At 45.2% G+C, this 25,573-nt stretch overlaps 2 protein-coding genes across 3 annotated transcripts in view; one reads left to right on the forward strand and one right to left on the reverse strand.

The window, feature by feature from the left end:
• Positions 1-490: 490 nt before the first annotated feature.
• Positions 491-15,819, reverse strand: MRPL21 (mitochondrial ribosomal protein L21). Its single transcript, XM_065755378.1, has 7 exons — positions 15,783-15,819; positions 14,180-14,240; positions 10,518-10,603; positions 7,379-7,542; positions 5,793-5,845; positions 1,309-1,412; positions 491-636 (listed from the first exon to the last, which is right to left on the reverse strand). Exons 1-7 carry the CDS (start codon positions 15,817-15,819, stop codon positions 572-574), a joined length of 570 nt encoding a protein of 189 aa, XP_065611450.1. The 3' UTR covers positions 491-571.
• Positions 15,820-15,847: 28 nt separating this feature from the next.
• IGHMBP2 (immunoglobulin mu DNA binding protein 2) overlaps positions 15,848-25,573 on the forward strand; it is a 31,274-nt gene continuing 21,548 nt past the window's right edge. Inside the window, exons 1-4 of one of the 2 annotated variants that reach the window (XM_065755375.1) lie at positions 15,848-15,944; positions 16,849-17,018; positions 19,379-19,571; positions 19,926-20,023. In XM_065755375.1, the coding sequence (XP_065611447.1) occupies positions 15,871-15,944; positions 16,849-17,018; positions 19,379-19,571; positions 19,926-20,023 (535 nt within the window). In that variant the 5' untranslated portion in view covers positions 15,848-15,870. The remainder of the gene's footprint in view (positions 15,945-16,848; positions 17,019-19,378; positions 19,572-19,925; positions 20,024-25,573) is intronic. The other variant, XR_010623382.1, reaches the window with a different exon arrangement.

Raw genomic sequence — 25,573 nt, forward strand, 5'->3', positions numbered from 1 at the left:
GCAGAGCTCTGAGTGTTTTTTTCCAGAGGGGAAAATAGCTCACTCAAACATGTGCCTCTCTGCCAGCCTCAAGTGCACCCACGGTTTTACATCCCTGCAGGTTTCCCTACCCTGAGTAACTAAGCAGACTAGTGGGCTCTTTAAGGTGACCAAATGTACACTTAGGTCCTGCCTTCCAGGCTCAGAGCCTCATCTGTGGGACTGGGGAGTTGATGGCCCTCTTCCTGCACAGCCAATGAAGTCTCAGTTATTTTTAATCAGCTGAGACACTGATAAACAAAAGCACTCAGAGAAGTGTGCAGCCAAAGGTAGACGTTGTTGGCATGAAACAGCTTGTCAGCTAGCAACACAGCTGGGGTTGTTTAAGGCTCTGAACAAGTAAACACCATCAATGCTGAAATAACAGTTAACAAAAAATATTTCATGTTGCTTTTTAAAAAAGAAATTACATATAGATTTCCACTTCAGACAATAGCAAGAAGTCCAGAACTCTACGAAGCTGAGGCAGTTTTATTTCCATAGTTGCCTAGAGCAATAATAAGCCCAAGCCACACGACATCCCATTGATCAGTCACGACAAACAGGGGAAGATCTCTATGCTGTTTATCCGGAGGACGGTCTGTGGGTTCGTGATAACTGAAAAAGAATGAAAAGAGGGGAAAAAATAAAAGATGATAGCATACAAACTGCTGCACACCATTAAGAAGGCTGAGCTACATCAAGGCATGCCAAGGCTTGACAGTGTCTAAGAGGGGGTGTGCTGACAGATGCTGCCACGCTGGCAGGACAGCAACATGACTTTGGTATTGCATGAGCAAGAGGTCTAGGCAGAGCTTCTATGGGACTGTGTCACACTGGTTAAGGTTTTAGCAGCTGTTCTGTAAAGAACAGTCATCGTTTCCCTCTCTCTCAGTCATATCTGAGAAGGGGAAGTCGAAAGGAGTGCCACGGGACACTATTAGAGCTTGTTAGTATCTTGTGATTACACGGATGGTATTTAAGGCTTTGGAAGGAGAACAAAACTGTTTTTCTGCCCTGGAACATTTTCTTTTCCAGAAAAGGTTTTTTGCAAAGCTACAGGTGCTGGACAGAGGGAAAAAAGTCACCGCTGCTCTGAATGCAGTGGGGACACATCTAGGGCAGCAAGCTGGAAAAGAAAGGCTGTTCCCTGAGGAGTGCTGGGGGTACAGCAAGTCCATCTCCCTCCCCACACCCTGCCCCTGCATTGTGATACATCCCTCTCCAGACATATCCATATCTAAGCCACACAACGGCAGGGAAGGAAGTTCTGTATTCTTTACATCTTACTTTTTTTCCTTTGATAATTGCGCTTTTTCCGAAAGCGCATGTTGATTTTTTCCCATGATACTGTCTTCTCAATCACAGTTGCCTCCACACGGACGAGATCTCTCCTTAAAAATACAGGGAAAAAAAAAGAAGGAGTGCCACTTGTTAATTAGTTACATCCTCTGCCTGTTGGTGAGGGGGTTCTGGGGGAGAAGCGACACAAAAGTAACATATCCTGCTTTAAAAATCTACGTGAGCTACAAGGTCACTGGGGAAGAACTGTCAGACAGTTGGCTTTGTGGTGCAAAACCAAAAGCCTCAAGGTGCTGTCAGTGGAACAGCCAAGTGAAGTGCTAGTCTGAAGGGCAGTACTCCTCTGCCATGTGAAGGATGAGATCAGAAGCAGCTGAGGAAGGAGCAGTATGAGAAGCCTTGTAGGATTACAGTTCAGATAAATTCTCCTGCCACATTCACACGATCTTTCTACTTTGCTTATGGTACAGATTAAACCCACCACAGTCCCTCCTGCCGTGCTCTGCTGGTCAATGCAGTAGTCTTTCCTTCTGTAAAGCACCCCAGAGAGCCAGAATAAAATCTTCTGACCTCTCTTACCTGAGTAAGTTCTGGCAGAAGCTCAGCAAAAAGATTTGGCTGTTGTTTCTAGCAGGAAGCACAGCTAATCAGCTACTGGAGCAAGCCACTTCGCCCATGTAGCTTTCTTGTACCTCTCACTCTTGGCCTACCCCTCTTGGTTACCCCAAATTGGAAGAGAGGATATAATGTACAGTTTACCTCGCAAAAGAGAGTTCAGGTTGCGTGGTGATATCACTCAAGGTTTCAAACCGTTTCTAAATCTCACTTCTACGCATGGAAGCAAATTCTCAGCAACTAAACATCCTCCTTCCTCAGGGATGGAGATGAATATGGGCCATACTTCCTTCACACATGACTAACACCACGAAGTAATCCATAGCTTTGCGTTACTCTACCAGTACACACGAATGAACACCTTCACTGGCTCCTCTCTGAGGGGATAAGCACCTCCAGACAAGAGCTTTGGAAAGAGTACTTTTAATCAACAGCCACGATGGAGATGGAAGAGACACTCTTTCATGCAGCATCACTGCAGAATACCATTAAAAACTGATTAGTGTGCTGACTTTGCTGCCAGAAGACATTTAAAGAGCATTTTCTTGACAAATGACCCTGTGCTTACAGGGACAGAGCAGAGAAGCCCATCTAGCCAGCTGTTCCAGCAAGGTCACCTAGAGGCCAAAGGCTCTGAGACATCTAGCATCCCTATTAACATTTACCCTCTGGGGTATAATATCTAATCAGGGATTGGATCCTTAAGCGAGGAGAGAAAGAGAGAGGAAAAATTAGGTATCTACATTTATTGACTAGCCCAGAAAAAAAGAGGAAATAATAATAAATTTAAGAGACCACTGGGTGACCCTGACATCCCAGCTATAGGATGTTAGCCAGGTTCAGCCCAACAGACAGGACCAACAGCACTACTGAAATACACAGCAAGCACTGCTGTGCTAGGAAAGAAACCAAAAAGCTGAACTACACTCCAGGGGCTGGATGTGTTTTGCCACTATAATTAGGGAGCTTTGCTTTCTGGGTCTAATTTCTGTCCACTGAAGGCAAAAGGAAATCTAAACTCCCACTGACTTCTCAGAGGCTCAGACTGTAAAGGCATGTCAGATACTCACTAATGATGATCACATGGGGAAACTGGAAAGCAGCCAGGCCAGATAAAACAACTCGGTCACTGAAATCTCAGTGCTGCTCTCAGAATAGGCAGAGTCTGCAGCAATGCAGCCAAGCCATCCTTGATACAGCTCTCACTGCCGGACCACATCCGCTGCCCTAAACCGTGGGTAGCATTCAGCCAAAGGGAAAAAACACTGGCATGTCTATAAATAGTCATCCCCCCATGCACTGCTTGTAGATGTTGACAAGCTTTCAAACAAGCTAAGAGTGTTGCTGAGAAATAGGTGAGGCAGTGGCTTTACTCTGCAAGTCAAAGTTCAAGGCCGACAGGTCCTGGTGAGTCCTCATCTCTGCTGGACAAACCACTACGAGATGCTGGTGGGAAGGCTGAAGGAGGGCAGAAACCAACTTGCTAGTCAAGTACGTGTGAGAAGAAAAGTTCTCAGCAAAATAGAGCCCAAAGAAAAAAAAGAAATCTTTATTGAATGTCTTAGGAATGACTGGAATGCCCATAAAAATAAGAAGGGGGGGTGGGGGGGGGGGGGGGTCACATTTCCCAGAGTTTGGGACAGTCAGGCCTGCTGCTCCCAAATGCTAAAAGAAACAAAGATGTAAAAGGTACATCTATCAATCACATTTTAGCAGGAAGCAAGAAAAATTTAGGCTGAAGCCTCATGGATTTAAGCTGGACTGAAAGCTTTCATCAGTGAGCAGCGCAAGGGATCCAGCCCCTGAAGGACCCTAACTCTCAGGAGTAACAACTTCAGCCAACAAGCTCTCTGCCTCTCCCTGCAGAGGGTAAGTGAAACCAGCCTGGATGTCTACGAGGAGTTTCAGGCAATTCCTCAATGCTACTGAAGCCACTGCAAAAATGGTCAGGTGGCAGGAGGAAAATAGGGTTCATTTAAAGGGAAGAAGCTCTCATCAGCTGTACTCTGGATAGAAACAAACAACTTGTTGTCTCAGGGGCATCAAACCCTGAGATGAATGATACTCATGCAAAGCTACACTTGCTTCTAATCACAGCTTTCAAAAAGCACAATATTTTTTACACTGTACAGCTAAACAGAGTGCAACTGCATACTGCTTAATACCCTTGTGCCCATCGAGCATGCAGCACGTTACTTGAACAAAAACAAAACCCAACAGATTCCAGAATAGAAGCCAGCTCCAAGTTCTCAAAATAGCCTCTGCCATGCAGATCTGATTTGTTGCACTGCTGGGTTGTTGGTTTTTTTAAGGCTTTAGAGAAGTGTCATCTTGGGAGGTATACGCTACAGAAAATTAAAATATGACCATTTGCCCAAAAGAGGACAAGCTCCTACCCGTCCCCAAGTCTGAACAGGGAGTGCAGCTGTAATGAACTGTCTCACAAAGAGATGCACTCACTGATGTGTTTATTTTTAAAACAACACAAAAACAAAAATGCCTTTGTTCGCATCCAAGCTCTTATCCCCCCTCCAAAATGTTTGTGGTTTAGACACAACTAGGAACTATGAGAAAGAACTGAAGTCCGCACTGCCTGTGCTGGGGAACCTGGGAAGATTCTCTACATCTCAGAGAGAGAACAGCATCTCCTCACTGGTCCTCCAACTCTGCCTCCTCCTGCCAGTGACCCTCCCCTGCCAAAATTACAGTGTGCAATTTAGTCTGCTTCAAGCAAGTGCTTTCTGCAGACGTAGAGCACCTGCAGGAATCAAACAGCTGCTTTTCCTCCTGTTCTAGAGCTCCTGGGGCACATGCCAAGTACAGCACTCCAGAGCCACTAGTTAAGAAAGCCAGGTGAAGGATGGTGCTCCCAACCTGCCTGGCATGACACATCCCTGTTTGCAGAATATGTCCAGGAGTTGGACCGGATGATCCTTACGGGTCTCTTCCAACTTGGGATATTCAACTACCTTAGAGATAACGATTCCAGTCCTAGTATTTCCAACTCCTAAAGATCTTCAATAACTTAAACAATATCTGGCAGTAATTCAAAGGCTCCCAAAGATCTGCCATTCCAAATCTCTTTACAGTAGCACTACAAAGGCTGTCAGCCCTCATAATCCTATCGAACACATGAAACCCAAGGCAGAAATCACACTATCAAGTGTGAAACACATTATTTCTAACTCTGGAAAACAGACAGCCTCCTTGTTACGCAGAAAGCATTCAGAAGCCAAACCAGTCTGAAAATATTCAGTGATTCTACCCTGAATCTGCAAGGCGACAAGACCTACAAGTTCTACCTTCTCTGGCTGTCCTCTGCCAAAGTTGCTGCAGTTCAAGCCAACACTCAGCTTAGTCTGCAGCCAAGCCCCAGCCAGGGCTTCCACATTCTTAAAGCACATGCAAGCCACGTTATTTTGACTTGCCCTTTACCACTACGACCTCTGGGGAAAGGTACACAGAGCTGATGACTTTGCTTCCACCCAAAGCTAAGATCTCAACCAGCAACAGAGGCCACACACCAGTTCCTTTTGGTAAAGTAAATGCTGACAAACCAGGTGTTCTGCCCATTTGTATAGCAAGTCTGACAGCTCTAAGATGGAGCTGGTGCCACGATTGTTGAAGGCATGTAACTAGGAAGAAGGAAAAACTTGGAGCTCTTAACTTGAGATTAAGACCTGCTGGGTTAAATCATGGATGAAAGGAATCAGGTTTTAAACAAAACAAAACAACCCACAAATAGAAAAAGCAACTCAAATTAAGGCATTGAGGGACAGGCACGGATTTCTGGGTTATTCTGATAAACTCAAATTTCTCTTCAGGTTGCAGGATAATTCTTGAATGAGATCTCTTACCCCAGGAGCGGTCTTCCAATAAGTGTGAAATCATCAGCACCAACCAGCAAAACCTATGGAAAATTATCAGGCATATCAGTGGTTCATCATCTCAGCAGAAATGCAAACAATACTCTCCAAATTCTGTAGCCACCGTAAAGGAGCCAAACTGCTTAAGAATGGGTCTTCACATGTCTCAAACATGCTAGGGAGGAATAGAGGAGAACAGCAGCTCACAGGCAAGAAACGGACTCATAAAACAGACAGACTTCCATGAGAACTTTTTTCTGAAACATACCTGGAAGTATCTTTCACACTGATCAGAACACACTGAACTTCTCTGTTCTGGCTCACCAACGGCTATAAAAAATATGAAAAGCAATACAGGGAGGAAGAAGAATATGCTTTTGTGTGAGATCTGAATGAGTGGCAGCTCCTAAAATCATCAGGTTTTATAGCAATTGCAACACATCCTCTACAGGAACACTTTAATCATTGTCCTCCCTGAGGCCTCAAGATGGACAACAAAGAAACGAACAGCTGGGGTCGGTTCACCAGCACAGGGACAAATCCTTTTGTTTCAGGGCATTTGAACCACCCTCCCATCTAAGGAGAAGGTGAGATAATAGAGAAGTTCTCAAGAGAAGAGACAGCATTTCATACAGGTTGCCTCCTTCCCACACTAACTGCGTGGCAACAGTTAAAAGCAACACAGAAACAGACATTAGATGTTCTATTTATTGCTGTAGAAAGATATTTTTCAGTGCAATTCCAAGAGGGGCGTGGTAGTGTTGGTTTATGGTTGTTAGGGAAGTCCTTAACCTTCTTCATTCTCACCCAGACCTCTGCTCTGCTGTCTGGCTGTTCTATGCACATCACTCCTCTGCTGTATGCGAGGACACAGATGAAAACACAGCTAACCTGTTGCCTCTAAGCAGGACTTGCAGAGCAATTTTAGGACAACCAGAAAAATTGCCCTTCTCTCCTTAACTGCTTGCTTGGCTCTAACAACTCAATGTTAAGCCAACAACATCCTACTTCAGAGTCCTTCATTTCAAATTAGAGTCAATGAGCCTCTACAAGTTCCTGCTAGTTAACCAAGGCTAAGGATAAGTATGTTGAATTGCATCTTGGCAGTTCTCCCCTACACACAGCATCCTTCTCCCTCCACCCAACACACTCAGCGTGATAAGGATCTTGCAAAGCTCTGAGCAGTGACAGCTCCTCTGGGAGTAACTATCAGTGTTCTGGGCGTTGCAGTCTCAAGGTAAACAGAGTCTTTCTTCCACTGCCGTCTCTAAAAACAACAACTGTAATTTTCTTTTTTTTGGATGAAGCTAGTACAACAGAAATCTGTCTTCTAACAGAGTCTGTCACAACTCATTCCAACCACGCTCAACAGAAATCACGTGAACTAACAGCACAGCTCAGATTGGAATAAAGCTTAGGCCAAAACAAAATAAAAAAAACAAGGTGAAAATAATAACAGGAGATCCAACAGGAGCTCTTCAAGACTTTTCAAAAACTGGTTATGAATTTTGCCTTGGGAAACATTTGCAGCCACAACAGCATGGGGGCCCACAGGCACCGCAGGCAAGGCATATTACCTTTTCCATCCGGATTCGGTCTCCACATTCAGCCTGTAGCACGTTGTCCATCATAATTAAGTCTTCACTGGTTATTTTGTACTGTTTGCTGGCAAAGTGGACCACAGCAAAGAGCCTCCCGTACTGCCCTGTGGCAATCATCTCGTTCACCTTTTGTACCACTTCTATTGGCAAAGAGCAGAGAAGAAATCAGAGTAGAAAACCCAACCAAGCATGAAGAGCTGATCAGAATTAACACAGCCACACTGCTCTCCCACTTAAGCTGTTATCTTTTGGGAATCTTTAAGCAAGGAAAGGCTCAAGAAACATGCTGATGTGTACTTAAGGACACTGTTTATGGGGTAATATTGGTGGTGGGAGGGCAGTTGGACTGGATGATCTTGAAGGTCTTTTCCAACCTCAATGATTCTATAAGAGCAGCGTTGTTTCCTACAGGGCTTGAGTCACTGTTCCGAAATCCTTCTGGTTCCTGCAAAAAAACCCAACCCTACGCATAGTAAGCACGCAAGTAGACACCTATGAATACACTGTGCAGCTAATCCCAAGCAGTTATTTCTCAGCCTCTCTCTTAGGCATCCTAAAATGCACTGTACACAAACACAGAGCGTTCCAGAAGAAAGTGCCTGTCTACGCACCTGGAATGGAGCTCTCCTCAATTTCCAAGAAACACAATGAAAGGCCAGGGCACTAAATACTTCATAAAGCAATCAGGAACGCCAAGAGGAGTTCTGTGAAGTACACAGGAAGAAAGACTCCGGCATGCTAACAAAGCCTGGCCTGAGAACCTGCAAGGGCTGGAGAGACTTCCAGAAATACTCTTCCTATACGCACACGCAACCAGAGCGAGGTGCCAGGAGCAGTGCAAATTCCAGGGATGAGGTCCTGTACAGTGCAAAACTCAGATCTCTGTAATCAGCTTCCTGTGCAGCAAAGCCAAAATCAAGTTCTAGGAGAACATCAAGAGGTCCTTTTTAATGAGTGCTATTCCCTTGCCAAATAGCAGCTTTCCACTGTCTCAAACTGTTCAGGAAAAAAAAAGCAACTTTGCTATAACTGGAAAAATAGACTTCCTTCGTTGTCCTCACAAGTGGCTTGGAACGTAAACAAAATATAATAACCATTTGGGACAGACAAGAACTTAAAACCAAAACAAGTCCTACCCTTACAGGAACACCCTGAAAGCGTCCAAGTTTCAAACCAGCAAACTATTATAGGTAGAGGTTAGAACAGGGATTGTTTTACAAGACAGTAGTTAGTGCAACTCTCACTAAAACAAACAGCTGTGCTTCTGTGTTGCTGGAACTGCCATCCCAGGGGAAAAGTCCTCTGTGTACTCTTCTCTGATTCACAGTGCTCCACTCCCAGAAGCCCACAGAAAAGTATGATACCTTTCTCTTTGTTACAAACCCCAATGCACAACAGGATACAACAAACTTCTTTCAGTTCTAAACTGCTGATCCACATATTTCAGTAGTACTGTGGTCAGCATCTCAAAACCAGCACTTCAAAACACTGACCCTGGCCTAAAATACACGTGGAGTCATGTCCTAACAATGGTTACTTCCTCATCACATTTCAACTTTCTACCCACAGGACTTCATCTTTCTGCGTCATAACAAAAGATACTTGTTCTTCAACATACATGGGCTCTGAAGTTAATGCTTGCTCTTCCAAACATCTCTAGGGATGGGAAACACCAATGGACACTACCATCTGCCTGTTAGGACAGCTTGTCTCAGCATCATGTGCAATGATGGTTCCTAAAATATCCATATCTGTTTCCACGGACAGCAGGAAAACATCAGGCAGAATTCAAATGCTCTAATTGCTGTTTGCTTTGGATAAGCACAGTCAGGAGATAACGATGCGAGCTCATAAACAGTAGGAGGTTACAAGACTCAGAAATCACAACAGCCTCAAGGATCCCATGTGAAGCAGTCAGAAGAACATGGGACCTCATTCACCCCAGGGCGTCAGCAAATCAAAGGAAGCAGTTTATGGTTCACTACTGGGTCAAATTGTGCATTGGGACAGAACACTCATCTGTCACTTGAGCAATCCCAGAAGTGCAGAGGAAACAAATCAGGAAAAAAAAAGCAGCCAGAGAGGAGACCTGGAAGAAGAGACTCTCTCCAAGGTACATCACTTGCACAGTTAGTACCACATTTTTGCTACGCTATGGGAAACCATCTGCAAAAACACAGACAAAGCTCTGCTTCTCTCCTTCCACTGTTCTCTAGTAGCTCTCCTCTTTCCAGCACTTCTCTGAAGGCTGTAATCTAGAGGCCTGAGATGTCCTTTCACTGATGTCCTAAAGGCTAACGCAACAAGACACTAATACAGCCTGTTAATAAACACAAGAGCTCGGTCCCTGCATGAAGCAGACGACTGCTAACTGCCCACCACCACAGGAACAGTAAGGGAAATTCACCCACCAGGGTTCGTTACTGTTCTTTGCCTGTGCTAGCTTCCCTTCTACCATCTCTAGTGGGGTCTGGATGATAACAGCCTCTCCTGGACAAGATAAGGCTAGACAGATATTGCCTTCTCAGGGGGAACCTGTGTCTGTTTGCTCAATGTGCACTTCACACGCTAACTTGTGAGGCTGGCTGCTGTCTGATCCATGGGCTCCTTCCAAGAGGACTACTGCCTGTGTTCAGCGATCCTGACTAGATGTGCGGACAAGCACACATTCTCTACCACTGTGTTGCTTCCCACCTGCTCATTGCCTTATGCCACATCTCTGTCATGTGCCCACTGTCCAACTGCTTATGCTGGCTCTAGCATTCGGTATTATTCACTAAGAATATCAGCTCTCTGACGTGCCCACTATCCAACTGCTTATGCTGGCTTTAGCATTTTGCTTTATCCACTGAAAGAAAAAATAGTTTAGGTAGCAACACATCCCATCAGATTCTTTGGAGAGCATTATGACCTATCAGGCTCTCACAACCTAAGGGGACTCCATAATTTATCCAAATATCCAATACAAGCAGCCGAAGCATGAGCCCAGTGACACTAAATGGAGAGAACAAACAGCTTGAATTACTGAAGACACTGATATATACTCAATCAAGCCACCACTCAATCTAGGCAAAGCTAGAGTGTTAAGTTTCACTTGGAGACTTGAGACCTTTACCTGCATGATGCTTTGCTTCTTCCACCGGATCCGGCAATTTCACTTCAGGCCATGGGGGTGAAGTCAGAGATGTTTTGGCAGCAATCCTGTGAATGATAAGGTTGAAAATGAAGATCCACAAATAGCAAGCAAATCTCACCAAAACATGCAAGAAACACAAATGCAAGGCCTCATTTCTGGTCCACAAACCAGCTCCATCTGTGACAACTGGTATCCCTCAGTACTGGGCACAGTGCTCTTTAACATCTTCATCAGTGACATCAACAACGGGATGGAGTGCACCCTCATCAAGTTTGTGGATGACACCAAGCTGTAAGGTACAGTCAGCACACCAGAGGGAGGGGATGCCATTCAGAGAGACCTAGGCTGACCAGTGGATGAAGGTGAACCTCATGAGGTTCAACAAATTCAAGTGAGAGGTTGTGCACCAGGGTTGCAGCAATCTCCAGTATTGCTACAAACTGGGGAATGTAAGGATGGAGCACAGCCCTGAAGAAAAGGACTTGGGGATACTGGTGGATGGGAAGCTGCACATGAGCCAGCAATGTGTCCTCACAGCCCAGAAAGCCAACCACATCCTGGGCTGCATCAAAAGAAGTGTGGCCATCAGGGCCAGGGAGGTGATCCCGCCCCTCTGCTCTGTGCTGATGACACCTCACCTGAAGCACTGCGTCCAGATGTGGAATCCTCAGTGCAGCAGAGACACAGACCTGCTGGAGTGTATCCAGAGCAAAGCCACAAAAATAATGGAACAGCTCCCCTGTGAGGACAGGTTGAAATAGCTTTTCAGCCTGGGGAAGGCTCCAGGGAGACCTGAAAGCAACCTTTCAGGTACCTAAAGGGGGGATTATAAGAAAGAAGGGGACAGCCACTTCAGCAGGGTCTGCTGTGAGAGGACAAGTGGAAGTAGTTTCAAACTTACATCTAGACTGGATGTAAGGAAGAAGGCCTTTCAACAGTAAGGGTAATGAAGCACTTGGAACAGGTTGCCCAAAGTGGTGAATGCCCTGTCCCTGAAGACACGAAAGGTCAGGCTGGATGGAGCTTTGAGCACCCTGATTTGGCTGTCGGTGTCCCTGTTTATTGCAGGGGAGTTGGACCAGATGGCCTTAAAGGGTCCCTTCCAACTCAATCAACTCTATGATCCAAGTTACCATCACTACAGCTGAGAGACTGAATACATAATGTTCCTCAACCCACTTCAGTACCAGCACAAAGCCCTGCAATTATCCACTAGTGGGGAGCATCCAGGAAGAGGCAACTCGCCTTTGACTGTGGAAAAAAAGGACTAAGGAGCATTCTTAAATCAGCTGCAAGCACTACATACGAATGACTAACACATCCTTTTATACTCTATTTGCAATGCTCTTCTCTGAAATAGTTTAGAGATGGGTCTTAAGAGCACAGCCGGGTTCTTTACAGGAGAGATACGGGGCTGCTCTTCCTTTGTCACTTCCAGCTGCAAAACCTGAATGGCAGTAATAACAGCTCCTCTCTCACCAGGTGCAATCCAGCATTCAATACAAATATTCAGCCTAAAAGCTTCCTCTGTGTCATTACCACGTCTGTCTACAACCTATACCACACTGGAGAGGAACAAGCAGAGATCTCTCAGACCTGTCTTGGTTCAGGTGGCTCATAAAACAAAGCAGAAGCATGCACTGTCTTGCATCCAGCCAGCCAAGCACCAAGCATCGTTACTTCAACTTATTTTCCTAAAAGGTGCCAATTCAATCCCTGAACAGGTAGTTTTCATTGTTGTGATACAAAATTGCTTTAATAACATCTCTTTGCAAAACACTCTGCAACCATGTTGCTGAGACAAGAGCCTCTCTATTTTGAGACCTCACATCAGTCCCCTGAAGTCCTTGCTAGGGGATCATCCTGGGAGAATCCCAAGCATTTTCCTTTTAGGATCTTTAAGAGACCATGGGATCAACTCAAACATGTTCTCATTACCTGTTACAGGGAAGCCTCTCTGATTTTCTCAGGATTATCACTGGGAGGAAAGCTCTCCTAGAAGCTGACCTGATTCTTTACTACCTCAAGCCTTGTGCAGTCAGTACTGCAGGTACCCACAAGTGTATGGTGCTGTTACCGGCAGTGCAGACAGCACCACATCATGACAACCCTGTTTAAAATATCAGAGCTGAACAACAATTAACTCTGCTCTAATGTGCCACTGGGTGTTAATTGAAAAATGAAATGCTACACGCAGCTCACAGCGTGAGATCGAGCGGTGAAAATGCAAAGAGCACTTGCTTGTAATTAGCTGTTTTTCCAAGATCTCCAGGACAAGGAGCAGTGAGGAGGACCAGAGGCAGCTGTTTACTTTTCTGCATTACAGCCAGTGACAGAAAATTATTGATTTGTTCCAAAGAAACAGTGGAGAGAAAAGTGCCACCCTAGCCAAGCACAGCACTTTGCACATGCAGTGCTTTCATCACAACTGTGGTGCACCCTAAAGGAGGCAGGGGAAGGAGGCACAGGGCCCACACAGCTGCATTTAGAGATCATCCAGAGAGGTGCCAAATGCCTTCAGTCAGAGCATGACACATGGCTGAAGGGAAGCAGATTACAGCTCCTTATTAAGCAAAGATTTAGTAAAAGGGAGGTAGAATCACCCTGGATCTCAATGGGATGATCAGAAAGATACTTGTTTCTGAAATCTGAAAAGAGAGGCATTGCTCACTAAATACCATCTATAAAACAAATGGAAATGTCAGAGTTTCCTGGGGGCTGAGAGCCACGTTTTCCATAAACAGCTCAGGATGCACCAACCGCACAAAACATTCAGGAAAAGAATGTTAGATGCTAGTGTGAAAGAAGGCAACATTAACACTGTGATTAATTGGTTTACTCAATAATGCCAAAAAAAGGGCTTAAATTAACAGAAATTCAAAGTAATTGCTAGCACCAAGGCTTTGTGGGCTTGCTGTAGGGTTTAATAACAACACTGTGTGCTGTGCCATGGAGGCTGAGATCCAAACTGTGCCCACGCTACCCCTTGAACCCTTCCCCAGCACAAAGGGAACAGGAATGAATCTTGTCATTTCCTCCAGATGCTGCCTGTAGGACTTCCTTATCTCTGCAGTGTCCCCTTCTGGTTAAAGCAAAAAGCAGCACAGCCTGCAGCTCTATACAGGTGCTTCTGCACTAGATCTCAGCAGAGGAAACAAAACAAAAACACAAGCAAGCAGTTCTAAAGGTGCTGAAATTAACAAAGCCTGAAGTTTACTGGATTGGTATCCTCTAAATGACATCTTACAAAAACTACGGCTCAAATTCAGTATTTATCAGATAACAGCAACTTCAGCTGGGAAATAAACCTCACCTATACCTAAAAAGGCATGCATCAGCTGAGTGGCTTCTCTGCTGTTTGCTGTGGATCAAACCACACTGCAGCCCTTTGCTCACTGGAAGGTTTAATTCTCTCTCTATTCAGCTTCACAAGTCCATGGAAGCGTTCTTCTAGAACAGGTGACAGAGGGGAGGCAGAGCATCTAAAACTTATTGAGAAGAAACTTGACAGACCAAGGAATCCAGTAAGTCTCTCTTGCAGAAAGAAACGGGCTCTTGGCTCCATTCCCCCTCCCACACTCCCCCTGGAAGGTCAGCATTTCAAGGGGCAAAAATGAAAGCAGAGAGTCATTTGACATTACCCTTCCTGTAGAGATGTGCTCTGGGAGCTCTGGAGGCGAACCACAGATGAAAACAAGAAAGCTAAATAGGAGAGAGGGGGAAAGAATTAAAACAAAGCAGTGACAGTTGGACTCTTAGTCCCTGGTAATAGTACAGCGATGCTGAAGGAAACGTCACACTCCCTGGTGCTTTTTTCTGCCTGTAAAAGCTTTGTTCATCTTTGTTCCACATTGAGGAAAGCAAAATAAGGATCAGGACCGTAGGATCATAAAGGTTGGAAAGGATCTCCAAAATCACTGAGTCCAACAATCAACCCATCACCACCATGACCACATCCCTTGGTGTGACATCTCCATGGCTCTTGAACACCTCCAGGGATGGCGACTCCCTGGGCAACCTGCTCCAATACCTCACAACTCTTTCTGGTGTATATATATATATATATATATATTTTTTTTTTTTTTAAACTAATATCCAACCAGAACTTCCCCTGGTGCAATGTGAGGCCACCACTTCTCACCCTATTGCTGTTATCCGGGAGAAGAGGCTGGCTACTACCTCACCACAGCCTCCTGTCAGGGAGCTGTAAAAAGCCATAAGGTCTCCCCTGAGCCTCCTCTTCTCCAGACCAAACAACCCCAGTTCCTTCAGCCACTCCCCATTAGGACTTGTGCTCCAGACCCTTCAAAGCTCCGCTGCCCTTCTCTGGGCACACTTCAGGGCCTCAATGCCTTTCTTGTAATAGTGGGCCAAAAACCACACACAGTCCTCAAGGTGCAGCCTCATCAGTGCTGAGTTAGTAAGACAAAGGACTGTCAGCTGCATGTAGCACTGCATAAGTGCAAGAAAAAGGCCTTGTCGTGCAAGCACACTTGGCTCAAGTGACACTGCCAACAAGACACAACAGATAGACAAAAAGTGCATCCCAGCAGTACACTCATAGCACCCTACCTCCTTTGAAGACTCACACAAAAAAAGAGCAGAGGGAAGCAAGCGGTTTGAGCAACACTGGGGTGTGCACCCTTAATTCTGAGCACTGCTGCTAAAAGGATCCTGCCCAAAGTGGTGAGAAGAACTCATACACTTCTTTCACCCAGTGATTCTCAGCAAATTTACTAAGTTTGGGGAGTTTTTTTCACCCAAAAGCAAACCATGAGAATGTGGCTTGGAGTCCATCAAGAAGATACCACAACTCCAAGGGCAGACCAAGTGGAAGAGCAGGAGAAGGTGCACGAGGTATGGTTTCACCTACATTTCCACCATTCCAGATGTTAATTTTCTTCTACGCAGGAGGAGGGGAGAGTTACGGACTTAAATAAGTGAAAATAGCACGAACACAGAAAGAATTAGCGCCTTACCACAACTTAGAATCATTCAGGTTGAAAAAAAGCCCTAAGACCAACATGCACATCCACCAACCCAACCCCACCGTGCCAAATAACCGCGTAACTCAGCATCTTCGGAAGGGAGACCTTAAGGAACACAAGCTGAGGCGCTGATCACCCGAGGAACAGCGACAACCCCACCGTTCATTTTCACACACGTTTCTCCTCACAGCCCGACGCACTAGCAGCGAGGAGCCGGAGCTGAAGGGCCGGCCTTTCCCTGCCCGCCGTCCCTCACCTGCCGCCCGCCGCCTGCCCGCCGCCAGCGCCGCCATGACAGCCTCCCGCCCCCCCGACCCGGAAGCGGAAGTGGCAGCGGAGCCAAGATGGCGGAGGAGGCGGCTGAGCGGCACCTGGAGCTGCTGAGGGAGGAGCGGGAGGCAGAGCTCGCCGAGAGAAGGTAGCGCTGGGACCCTGTGCACGCTCTTACAGGACCGAAGCCCTGTAGAAACCCTATTGCAGTGCTCCTATAAGGATTGCTGTCAGCTGTGGGGCTCGCCCCTATAGGGCCGCGTCGCCCCTGTCGGGCTTAGTCGCTTATAGGCTCTGACCTCACTCTGTCAGCGCTTGTCCGTCCCCCCCCCACACACCCTTAGACCTCCCCTTGTGTGGCCCCATAGCCTCCACGTCTCTCTGTCTTGCTGCTTAAAACTCCCCGCAGTCCAATCTGCAAAGCGAATTGGAAGAGCAAGGAGAGGTTGAACGTGGGGGAATTTATTTTTCTTTTGTCCAATCTATCGAAAAATAAAGAAACCTTCCAAGATCCTAAGCGAGGCTGTGGGGTGATGCTGAGCTGGAAGGCTGCAGAACTGCCAGTGGCATTTTGTGCTTTGGATTCATGTAGAAAGCTCTCTTCCCTGTGTAGTGCCTCTGTGGGTATTTGCAGAAATCTTCATGTGAGAAACAGCAGACCTTCCATTTTAGAGCTTATATGTGGTAGGAGAAAACATGGATCATTCTCTGCTGGTTCATGAGCTGGGCAGTGTTGTTTGTTTGTTTTTTTGCACCCAGACAGAAGAAATACACATAAATAAGCACTAACCTCTTCCCCATGCTATGCAAGCTTTGCCCCATTCCTCAAGATGTGTCACACAATCACTGGAGTTGGAAATTTATAGTATCCAATCCAATTACAACACTACAAAGAGATCATGTAAATCAACACTTGAACAAGCTAACATCTCTTTAGCAGTCATCCATCTTTTCTGTCTCCTCCCTGGTTTGTCTTTTTCTGTTCTGTCTTCTGAAGCATTGGATTTATTTCATTCTAGCAAATGCTTTTCACATCTGTTTGTTGTTTCCAGAGCATTGCAGGAAAACATCTCCCTAAAGGAACTGCAGCGCAGAGGTGTCTGTTTGCTAAAACTTCAAGCTACCAACCAGAGAACTGGTCTCTACGGGCGTCTGCTTGTGACATTTCAGCCTAGAAAATATGATTCAGACGCCGAGCTGCCCTATAACAGTTTTGGGCCTGGTAAGTGGTAGCCCCATTTGTGCAAAGTAGGAAATGAGTGATACGCTCTGCCTAACGTATTTCTAATGCAACACTTGTAAAGACTAAGTGATTAATGCTAGAGGGTGAATCTAGAGAAATAGGTCTTTCTCTTTCAGCTTGTTATTAGTGTGGACATTGCAACAGGAGATACTACCTGTTGTAACATCCATGCTTTCCCCATTCAGAATCCTTAAAAATAAAGCCATGGTCTCTTACCATTAAAGATAGTTCATAAGTTCGTAAGTTCATAAGGTTGGAAAGGACCTATAAGATCATCTAGTCCAACCATCCTACTATCACTATCCCTACCCAAGTACTAAAATTTCTCAGCACGCTTTGTACAAGCCACAGAGTTCATAGTTATGTCTTGGTAAGAAGGTTACCATACACTTCAATTTCAAAATGGAAAATGGGCTTTCCCTTTCCTTCCTGAGCTGCCAGTTTCCTCCCTTCCCTGTACTGTTTTATTTTTCATGAAAAAGAGGTGGAGTATGCACCACGTATATTAGTGGATGTACCCAGATTTCTACTGGAAATAGAGGCAGTAGAGAAATGCAGACTTACCAGCACATCAGCCAGCACTCTTTCCAGTTGTCACTCATCCTATGCTGTCAATTCCTTGACATTACAACCAGGAATGTCAGAGCTGAGCTGTTGTCAATGTCTGAGGAAGGCAAGGAACCAGTCTACCAGCTGTAGCCAGCTGCACATGCTTACCCCTTGGAAGAATTTGGGTTTGACTGTGAGATAGTTGCACGTGACACTTTAAATCACTTCTTTTTTTCTTGCAGAGACCCTTTTTCCCTTTTCCTTAGGCAACAAGTGTATTTATTGCTTTGCACTCTCCAAAACAGAAAAAGAGAAGAGAAAAGCTTGCAACACCAGTTTGCTGGTTTCGTTTAGTAATTTACTTTCTTCTGTTTGCTATATCAATTAGCTTGCTAAGCAGATACATCATGGGGATCTGGTCTGTTTCTGTGGTACTGTTTCAAAGTGTGTTGGCGTTCAGTTTGTTGATGTGTTCTTTGGCAGCCAAGCCTCCAAGCTGCTGACACGTGAAATTAAAATAACTCATCACAAGACTGGGGTCTCAGCCTTGAGGTCTAAGATGCAGCATCTGTCAGTGCTCTTCACAGAGAAGTAACACTGATGTAGCAGTAAATTATCCCTCAGAGGCAAAAATTTTAATGCAAGAACTGATGGACATAATTAAGAACTTCCATTAGTTTGCTAATGTGAAATTTAGTCCTCAGTGAGCCTGAGACCCATCTAAACTGTCCACTTGCCAGATACTCTGCTTAGAATCTCCATTTCACCACTGAACTGCATCATCTGACTTGTCCTATCTCATATATATATGTGTGAAGAGCAGAATAGCTATTGTGAGCCCTTTCTTTCTTAGGGCATAAAACAGTCCTCTGGGAGGTACTCGTCATGCAGCCCACTTGGCTATGACTGAAAGATGAAATAAATGTAAAATGGTTTGTTTGAGAGCTGGGAGAAGTCAGGCCCTACAGGGTTTGTGTGAAAACCAGTTACCTTTCTGAGCAGCACAGCAGGGATCATTGCTGTTCTCCACCCCAAGCCATATGGTGTGTGAAGATCTGAAGGTAGCTGGTTAGTTACTGTCAGGTGTCTTCTCACTGCCTCTTGCTGTGTGCTCTGTCAGGAAAGAAAATGATTTATCAGTGACATAGGTGTTGGGATTTGAACATACACAAGTTTGCTGATGGCACCAAGCTGAGTGGTGCAGTTCATACAGCAGAGGGAGGGGATACCATCCAGAGGGACCTTGATAAACTCAAAAGGTGGGCCCTTGTGAAATAAATGAGGTTCAACAAAGCAAAGAGCAAGGTTTTGCACTTGGGTCAGGGTGATCAAGGATTTAGGGGTCCTGGCTAAGCCAGCAGTGTGTGCTTTCAGCCCAAAAGGCCAATGGTATCCTGGGTTCCATTGGAAGAGGGGTGGCAGCAGGGTGAGGGAGGCGATTATCCCTCTCTACTCTGCCCTCATGTTGTGAGATGCTGAAGCAGGTTGCCCAGAAATGTTTTGGGGGCCCCATCCCTGGAACTGTTTAAGGCCAGGTTGGATGTGGCCCTTGGCAACCTGATTTAATACTTGATCCAATGTTTGGTAACCTTGTCTGCTGGAACTTGATGATCCTTGAGGTCCCTTCCAACATGAGCCATTCTGTGATTCTTTTAAATCTCACCTTGGCAGGAAACACAGAGCTAATCTGAGGGAGCTGCTGTCTTCATAGGACTGTGCTAGTCTTCTCAAAAGAGCTTCTTTTCAAAAGATTTGCTCCACTCCTGCTCTCTCCTGACTTGTCTTTGCAGGTGACATTGTGGGCCTTTATGATTCAGTCGGCCAAGGCGATCTGCTCTCCACTGGCATTGTAACACGTGTCACCTCCAAAGCGGTGACAGTTGCCTTTGAGGAATCCCGAGATGGCATGCTGAGTGTGGACCATGAGAGCTCATACCGCCTGCTGAAGTTAGCCAACGATGTCACCTACAACAGGATAAAAAAGTAAGGGCTGTGAGGAGGCAGCTCACCTAGCGGCACCGCTCAGGAGCTCAAAGGGCAGTTGAAAGCTGCCAGGCTTATTGTGGGAAAACTGAGACTGATCTCAGCACTCAGCTGAACTGATGTGCTGAAAAGTCACTGGGTCCAACTGTATCAAACCAGAGCAACCATAGAAAGGGGAAACATATGGCAGGTATACGGAATGCGAGGGGTGGGGGATGCAGCAGTTAGATGCAATTAGCCCGTTGTGCCCACAAACTGCTGTCACTGGGATATCTTGCTCTTGCCTCTGACATGTGCTGGGAATCTCTTGAAGGAGTTCATGCAGTGCTTATAACCTGTTTTCTTCTTTGGCAGAGCTTTAAATGCACTAAAGCAATATCGTGGTGGTCCAGCCTCTGATCTGATTGATGTCCTCTTCTTTTCTTTGGATCCAAGTCCATCTGGTGAAGCAAGTAAGGATGTTTTTAAGACTTTCTAAAACTGCAAAGCTCTTTTAAATCTGGCAGTAAAAGGAGATGTTGCTACTCGTACAGGTTTGAAGCAAACATTATGGGAAATTGCTGTGGGGATGGAGGTAGACATCTTCAGTCTCTAGAGCAGTCAGTGAAGCCCAGAGTTGAATGCAAGTAATAAGTGGCATTGCAGCTAGCAATATTAAATAGCTATTTCTCATTGTTAATGGGTCACTGGACACGCTAAGCTGCTGTAAAGACCCCTGTCAGAGATACGGAATTACTGAGACTCTTCAGCTAGCTAATGTTCACTTTTCTCAGAGAGTATCAAGTAAGGCTGAATTCTGGTGTTAAAAAAAGCTGGATTTGCAATGGGAGAATTTCTTTGCGCGCATTCATGAATCTGAAATTCAATTTACTTTATGAGGCGTTTCTTATTTGCTTCCTTCCCCAATCCCATTTATACATTTCAGAGATCAGAAGCTGCCCACACTGCTTCTGTACTGAAAATCCAATAACTCAACCTACACAGGAATTAAGCGACTGTGGAACTGCTGCAGTTCAAAACAGCATGGGAATGCTTGCATTTTTATTTGTGCAGCCTTGTATGATTGTATTCAGTCAAGTTGGAAGTGCACAGGCTGCTTTAGTTTCGTTGTCAAATATTTAAAACCTCACAACTTGGCTTTGCCAACAGCTGTCCAAAAAATTGCATAGGACTTGAATCCCCTTTTACTCTGATCTTACTTGAGTTTTTGAAAGATAAAACTACACAGCTACACTTTCAGGGAAGCCATGGGGAAAGCAAAGCCTTTGATGAGCAAAATATGAGGGCTTGGCAAATGTTAATGAATATTGTCCCTTGACAGAAGGGAAATACCATCTGTGCTGCGGACACTGGGGAAGGAAGGCAGAAGGTAGACCAAGCTGCTTAACAGGATCAGGCAGGCATTCTGTACTTAAGCTGGGCAGAGAGCTCGGGTCCCTCCTGAGGCACAGGGCTCACTGCTCAGAAGAATATCATGAGTTATGTCATCTATCTCTGGTCTCCTTGCTGGCCAGGGCTGTGTTTGGTTTCTTCCCCTCTGTACAGGCCGTTACAGTTTTTCCAGTTACCTTGATTACTGTACTTAGCTGTCCATAATGGTACACTTCTTTCACATAGTTGCTTCCATTACCTTCAGGCTAGGTTTCTGATATGATACACCAGAGCTGAAGAATTAATGCTAACGTGAGTCATACCTCCCTAGATCTGACACTGAGCTTAGTCCGAGTCAAACCTCTTAGCCTTTGGCTACCCAGGGACTTTGGTGTACTCAGGTTTTTAACATTAAATAGAAGCATTAAATATTAATGAGCTTACTTTCTTAGCAGCTCCAACTCAACCTTTTCCCTGTGGTGGCAGAGCTGCCTCTGAAATGAAGAAAAACATTGAATTGCTCAGATGTGCCAACTGAAGCACACAGATGAATTTTACATCTCCCCAGCACCGAGAATATGGATTTATAGAAACATTCAGCTGCATTAGGCAGGAGATGCAATTTGAGAAGGCAGCATATCACCTGAGAAGAGCAAAACACTCTGACAGGGTGGAAAGGCCTTCCATTTACCTTTTCACTTTATAGCTCCTTTCTCACTAACGAGAAAGATGTTATACTAGCCAGCAATTAAATAATAATCACTTTTAAGTATAAATAGTAAGTCCCTTCAGCTGTCATCCTCTGCAGAGTTGACTAGAAGGTCAGTCTGGCAGGATAAATTCTGTCTCCTATGCCTGTGAGACAGCACGTGCAGGTCCTGAGGCATATGGAACACATGGGGAAATAGGTCTGTGTTTCTGCAAATGGTGTAGGAACTTGCAGTGTGGGGATTGTTTGCAAAAAGCAGACCATCCAGAGAAAAAGCTAGGTCCCTGCCTCATCTGGGCTAGACAGGCAGCCTTTGTCACTATCTACTGTGACAACATGTAAACAAAATTGCAAGGAAACTGACAATTAAAAGGGTCAGTAGAAAGCGTAAGCACTCAGCTCCACGCTCAGATAATTCAGGATTTTTCTCCTAAGGAGAAAATAGGCATACAGTGATACAGGAAGCAGCAGGACCTAACTTTTAAGTGAGGGGGAAGAAAAGTAGAAGTCTAACTTGTTAAATGTTAGAGCCTCTGCATGTCCTTTTTCCAAAAGGTTGTTTATGCAGGGCCTCTTTAGAGGATACCCAAATGGAATTATGCTAGCCTGGTAGAATTTCCTGGCCTAGCTGGTAAACGACTTCTAGCTGCTTGTTGTTTTTGTTTTTTTTTTTGTGCTGCTGTGTTTTTTTCATGAGTGGATCACAGCTGCCTGGCATATCATGGGAGCATGTGCTGCCAAATGCTGTGCCTGGGGGATCTATATTGGAGTCTGTGTCATCCCAAGAGAGTGCCCAAATCCAGTCACCGTCTGATGAGATGGACAAGGAGTCTGATAAAACCAATTTAAACGTGGTTTTAAAGTAGTTAGTGGCTGCTGGCATCTGACCAGTGCATGATATTGGCTTGCTGAAAGAACAGTGTATGCACAGGAGGGTAATGACAAAAAACAAATTTAGTGCCTTTTTTTTACCCCAGCTCCTGATGACTTCCAGAGTTACTGAGGCGGTGCTAATTTGCACGCAGCAATTTCCTACAGGATCTGGAAAATCCTACCCACTGTTTGCTCTGTTTGCTGAGTTGTGCCCTTATTCTGTGCTGTTCTCTCTCCTCCTTAGCCGATGGAATTGGGCATACATTGAGCATTACATGATGGAACCCAATTCCTTACAAAATGCTTAAAAATTCAACTTGAAGTAAGTATCCTTGGCATAACAAAAACCACTGGACAGGCTCCAGAAAAAATAACTTGCACTATCAAAAGGAGCAAATGAATATGTAACCAATGAGTAGCTGAGATCCACGGCTAAGAGCGGGACTGATCCTCAACACAAAACATTTCCAAACCTTACCTTGCTACCTCCAGAAAAATCCCAGGTGGGAGAGCTGGCTTTCCAGAAGGCAAACTCAGAACTGAGTAGGGTTTATGTTCATCAGGCTTGCTAGAAAGCAAAATCCAGATGCTATTAAGATATACTTTGCTTAGCTCTCCTCTGCTTAAACCTGCTCAGAATTGTTTAGGACTTGCACACTGGCAGCCTACAAGAAAGCCTTCCCTGCTTACAGCTGCTGTCTCCTACCATATATGCAGGGTTGCCTGCACCCATAGGTTGCTGGGAATGTATAGAAAGGCTTTGCTAGCCAGCAGAGGCCAGCATTGCTCTGCTCGCCGCACACCACAGGGCCAGCCAGAGTAGGTGCACACTATCCTTTTTTCATACAGAGAATTCCCTGTTGTAGGCCTAACCCCGTGCAGAGGTGTCCCCAGAAAAAGCCAGCACAGCAGGCAGAGGTCTTGGAAGGCAGCAGGGATTTGTAGGAGAACATGTCACGTGTATTGAGCTCAAGCTACATCACTTGATGAAATATTCAGTGCTCCTTGTCCCTCTGCTGTATGATGCTTCCTGTCATCGTGCGGGCCATGAAAAGGCCCCTGAAATCTGCAGGGAAAACTAAGCAGTCTGGACAACTCAGCTGCTAAACACTTAATAAGAAGGGCAGGGAAAGTTCCCTGACTAAGGCTTAATTACCTGCCTGGGTTTTATCCAAGTGTCTTGCTGTGGCAGAGCTGATTTCAGGGTTTGGCTTACTCTTGGTGCCCATACATGCAAACTGTAAGGAATATACTTTAGTAGGTACATTGAAAAGTGAGAACTGTCCAGCTCTGGAGAACTTGGTATCATACACTCGGGAGGGACCGTGTCCAACCCACTCCTTCCACCCAAGTGCTGGTATTGAGCAAAAAATAAAGAACAGAAATAGTCCTGGCTCCTGGAAATGTTGTTGGAAGACCAAAATTGATGGTCAAGATGTTTTTTTTTTTCCCCACATCATAAAGCACTTACTACACTAAGTTCTGTGTAGGGAGTTGGATTGCTTGAACCCCAGCAAGACCTACCTGCTCATAGCAAGAGCGCAGATTTCACTGTCAGGCTTCATCCCTTCCACAGGCCACAGGGAGGAGGTGAACAGCCCTGGGCAGAGCAGGAGGCATTCAGTGCAGACTCGGTACCACAGGGCTACAGCTGTGTTAATAGCTGTCTTTTGGGACTACCTGTGCAAATCCTAAATTGATTGCTTGTAAAGAGCACTTGGGCCAGCCTACTGGAGTGGATTAACTGCATTTCTTCAGAGGAGCCTGCTCAGAGCCCTGCTGATGCATAGAAGGGAGTTTAGAGGAGCCCCAGCATCTCATAAGAAGCTTTGCCACCATCCTCCTCCACAACCTCACCATGTGCCCAGCCCAGAAAAGAAGCACGTTTCCCAGCCTGCTCTCCCAGCAGCTTGTGATTAAGAGGGAAGAGGATGTGCATGTGTGTGGAGAAGCCTCTTTCTGACCTCATTCTTTGAGCAAGGAAACATCAATGACTCCTACATCCTGGCTGTTCCTCATTGTGGGAAATGCCTTGTAGTTTTTAAGCTGTTCTTCTGTTCCTTGCCCTCTGGATGATTGCTGTTCTTTGCTTAGTCACTGGCAGGCTAACTCAAAAATAACACAAAGCAAAAGGCAGAAAATATTACCATTACCAGCATCCTTAGCATAGCTATGCTTGTTTAACCTGAACACCTCATTTCAGTGTGCTGATTCAAAAGTCAGCGCTAAAGGTTGCGTAGGAGTTGCACACAAGTTAACATATCTAAAGCCAGAGGAAACTTTCAAGCTTTTGATCAAGCCCTTAACATAAAGGTAGAAGTAAAGCAGCTGATGCCCTGCAGGGAATGATGCCCAGAGATTTGTCTTACATAAGTTTTCGTGGGAACATTATTTTCAGTAAACCTCAGCGTAATGAGTCATCATCTCTGCTGTAATTAACTTTCATAACGAACAAGGAGATTAGCAGCAGGATTAAGTCAGATGAGAATAAGTAATGGATTTAAATTAGATAAATCTCAGAGGTAAAAAGTAGCTCATGAGAACCCCATGCTTTGCAGTGAAACCAATTCTCTTGTAATACAATTTGCATATTAATTTCCCTTTTTTCCTTTTCTAATCATGAAATCCAAACTAACCTAAGTTTTCATCACTTATACTGCCTGCTTTTATCTATTTCCTGCCTTCCTTTTCTGACACTGTTAAACAATACAGGATGACTGTGGGGCTTGGTTGTTCACAGATGCTGCACTTTCTTTCACTGCTTTTTGCACTAGCAACTTGTTGAGTTTGTTAGCTGGAAGAGAAACAATTCATTTGCAAGATCAGCCACTTTCTTCTCTCTCTTCATTGAATGTTCACTAATTATGCTGGTTCACCTTCAAAATATCCCCATAGTACCCTCCCTGCCCTAAAGGTTTGCTATAATGGTAAGAAGATGCCTTCTTAAACACTGCCAGAAGTTAGCCTAGACCAGCTGTATTCACAACCAAACACTTGCTCCTTTTGGAACATCACCGAGCAGGAGAAACAGGGTGGGGAAGAGACTGAT

The sequence above is a fragment of the Cyrtonyx montezumae genome, unplaced genomic scaffold (assembly GCF_038088225.1).
Source record: "Cyrtonyx montezumae isolate F1298 unplaced genomic scaffold, pur_monq_1.0 scaffold_10, whole genome shotgun sequence".
Classification (NCBI taxonomy): domain Eukaryota; kingdom Metazoa; phylum Chordata; class Aves; order Galliformes; family Odontophoridae; genus Cyrtonyx; species Cyrtonyx montezumae.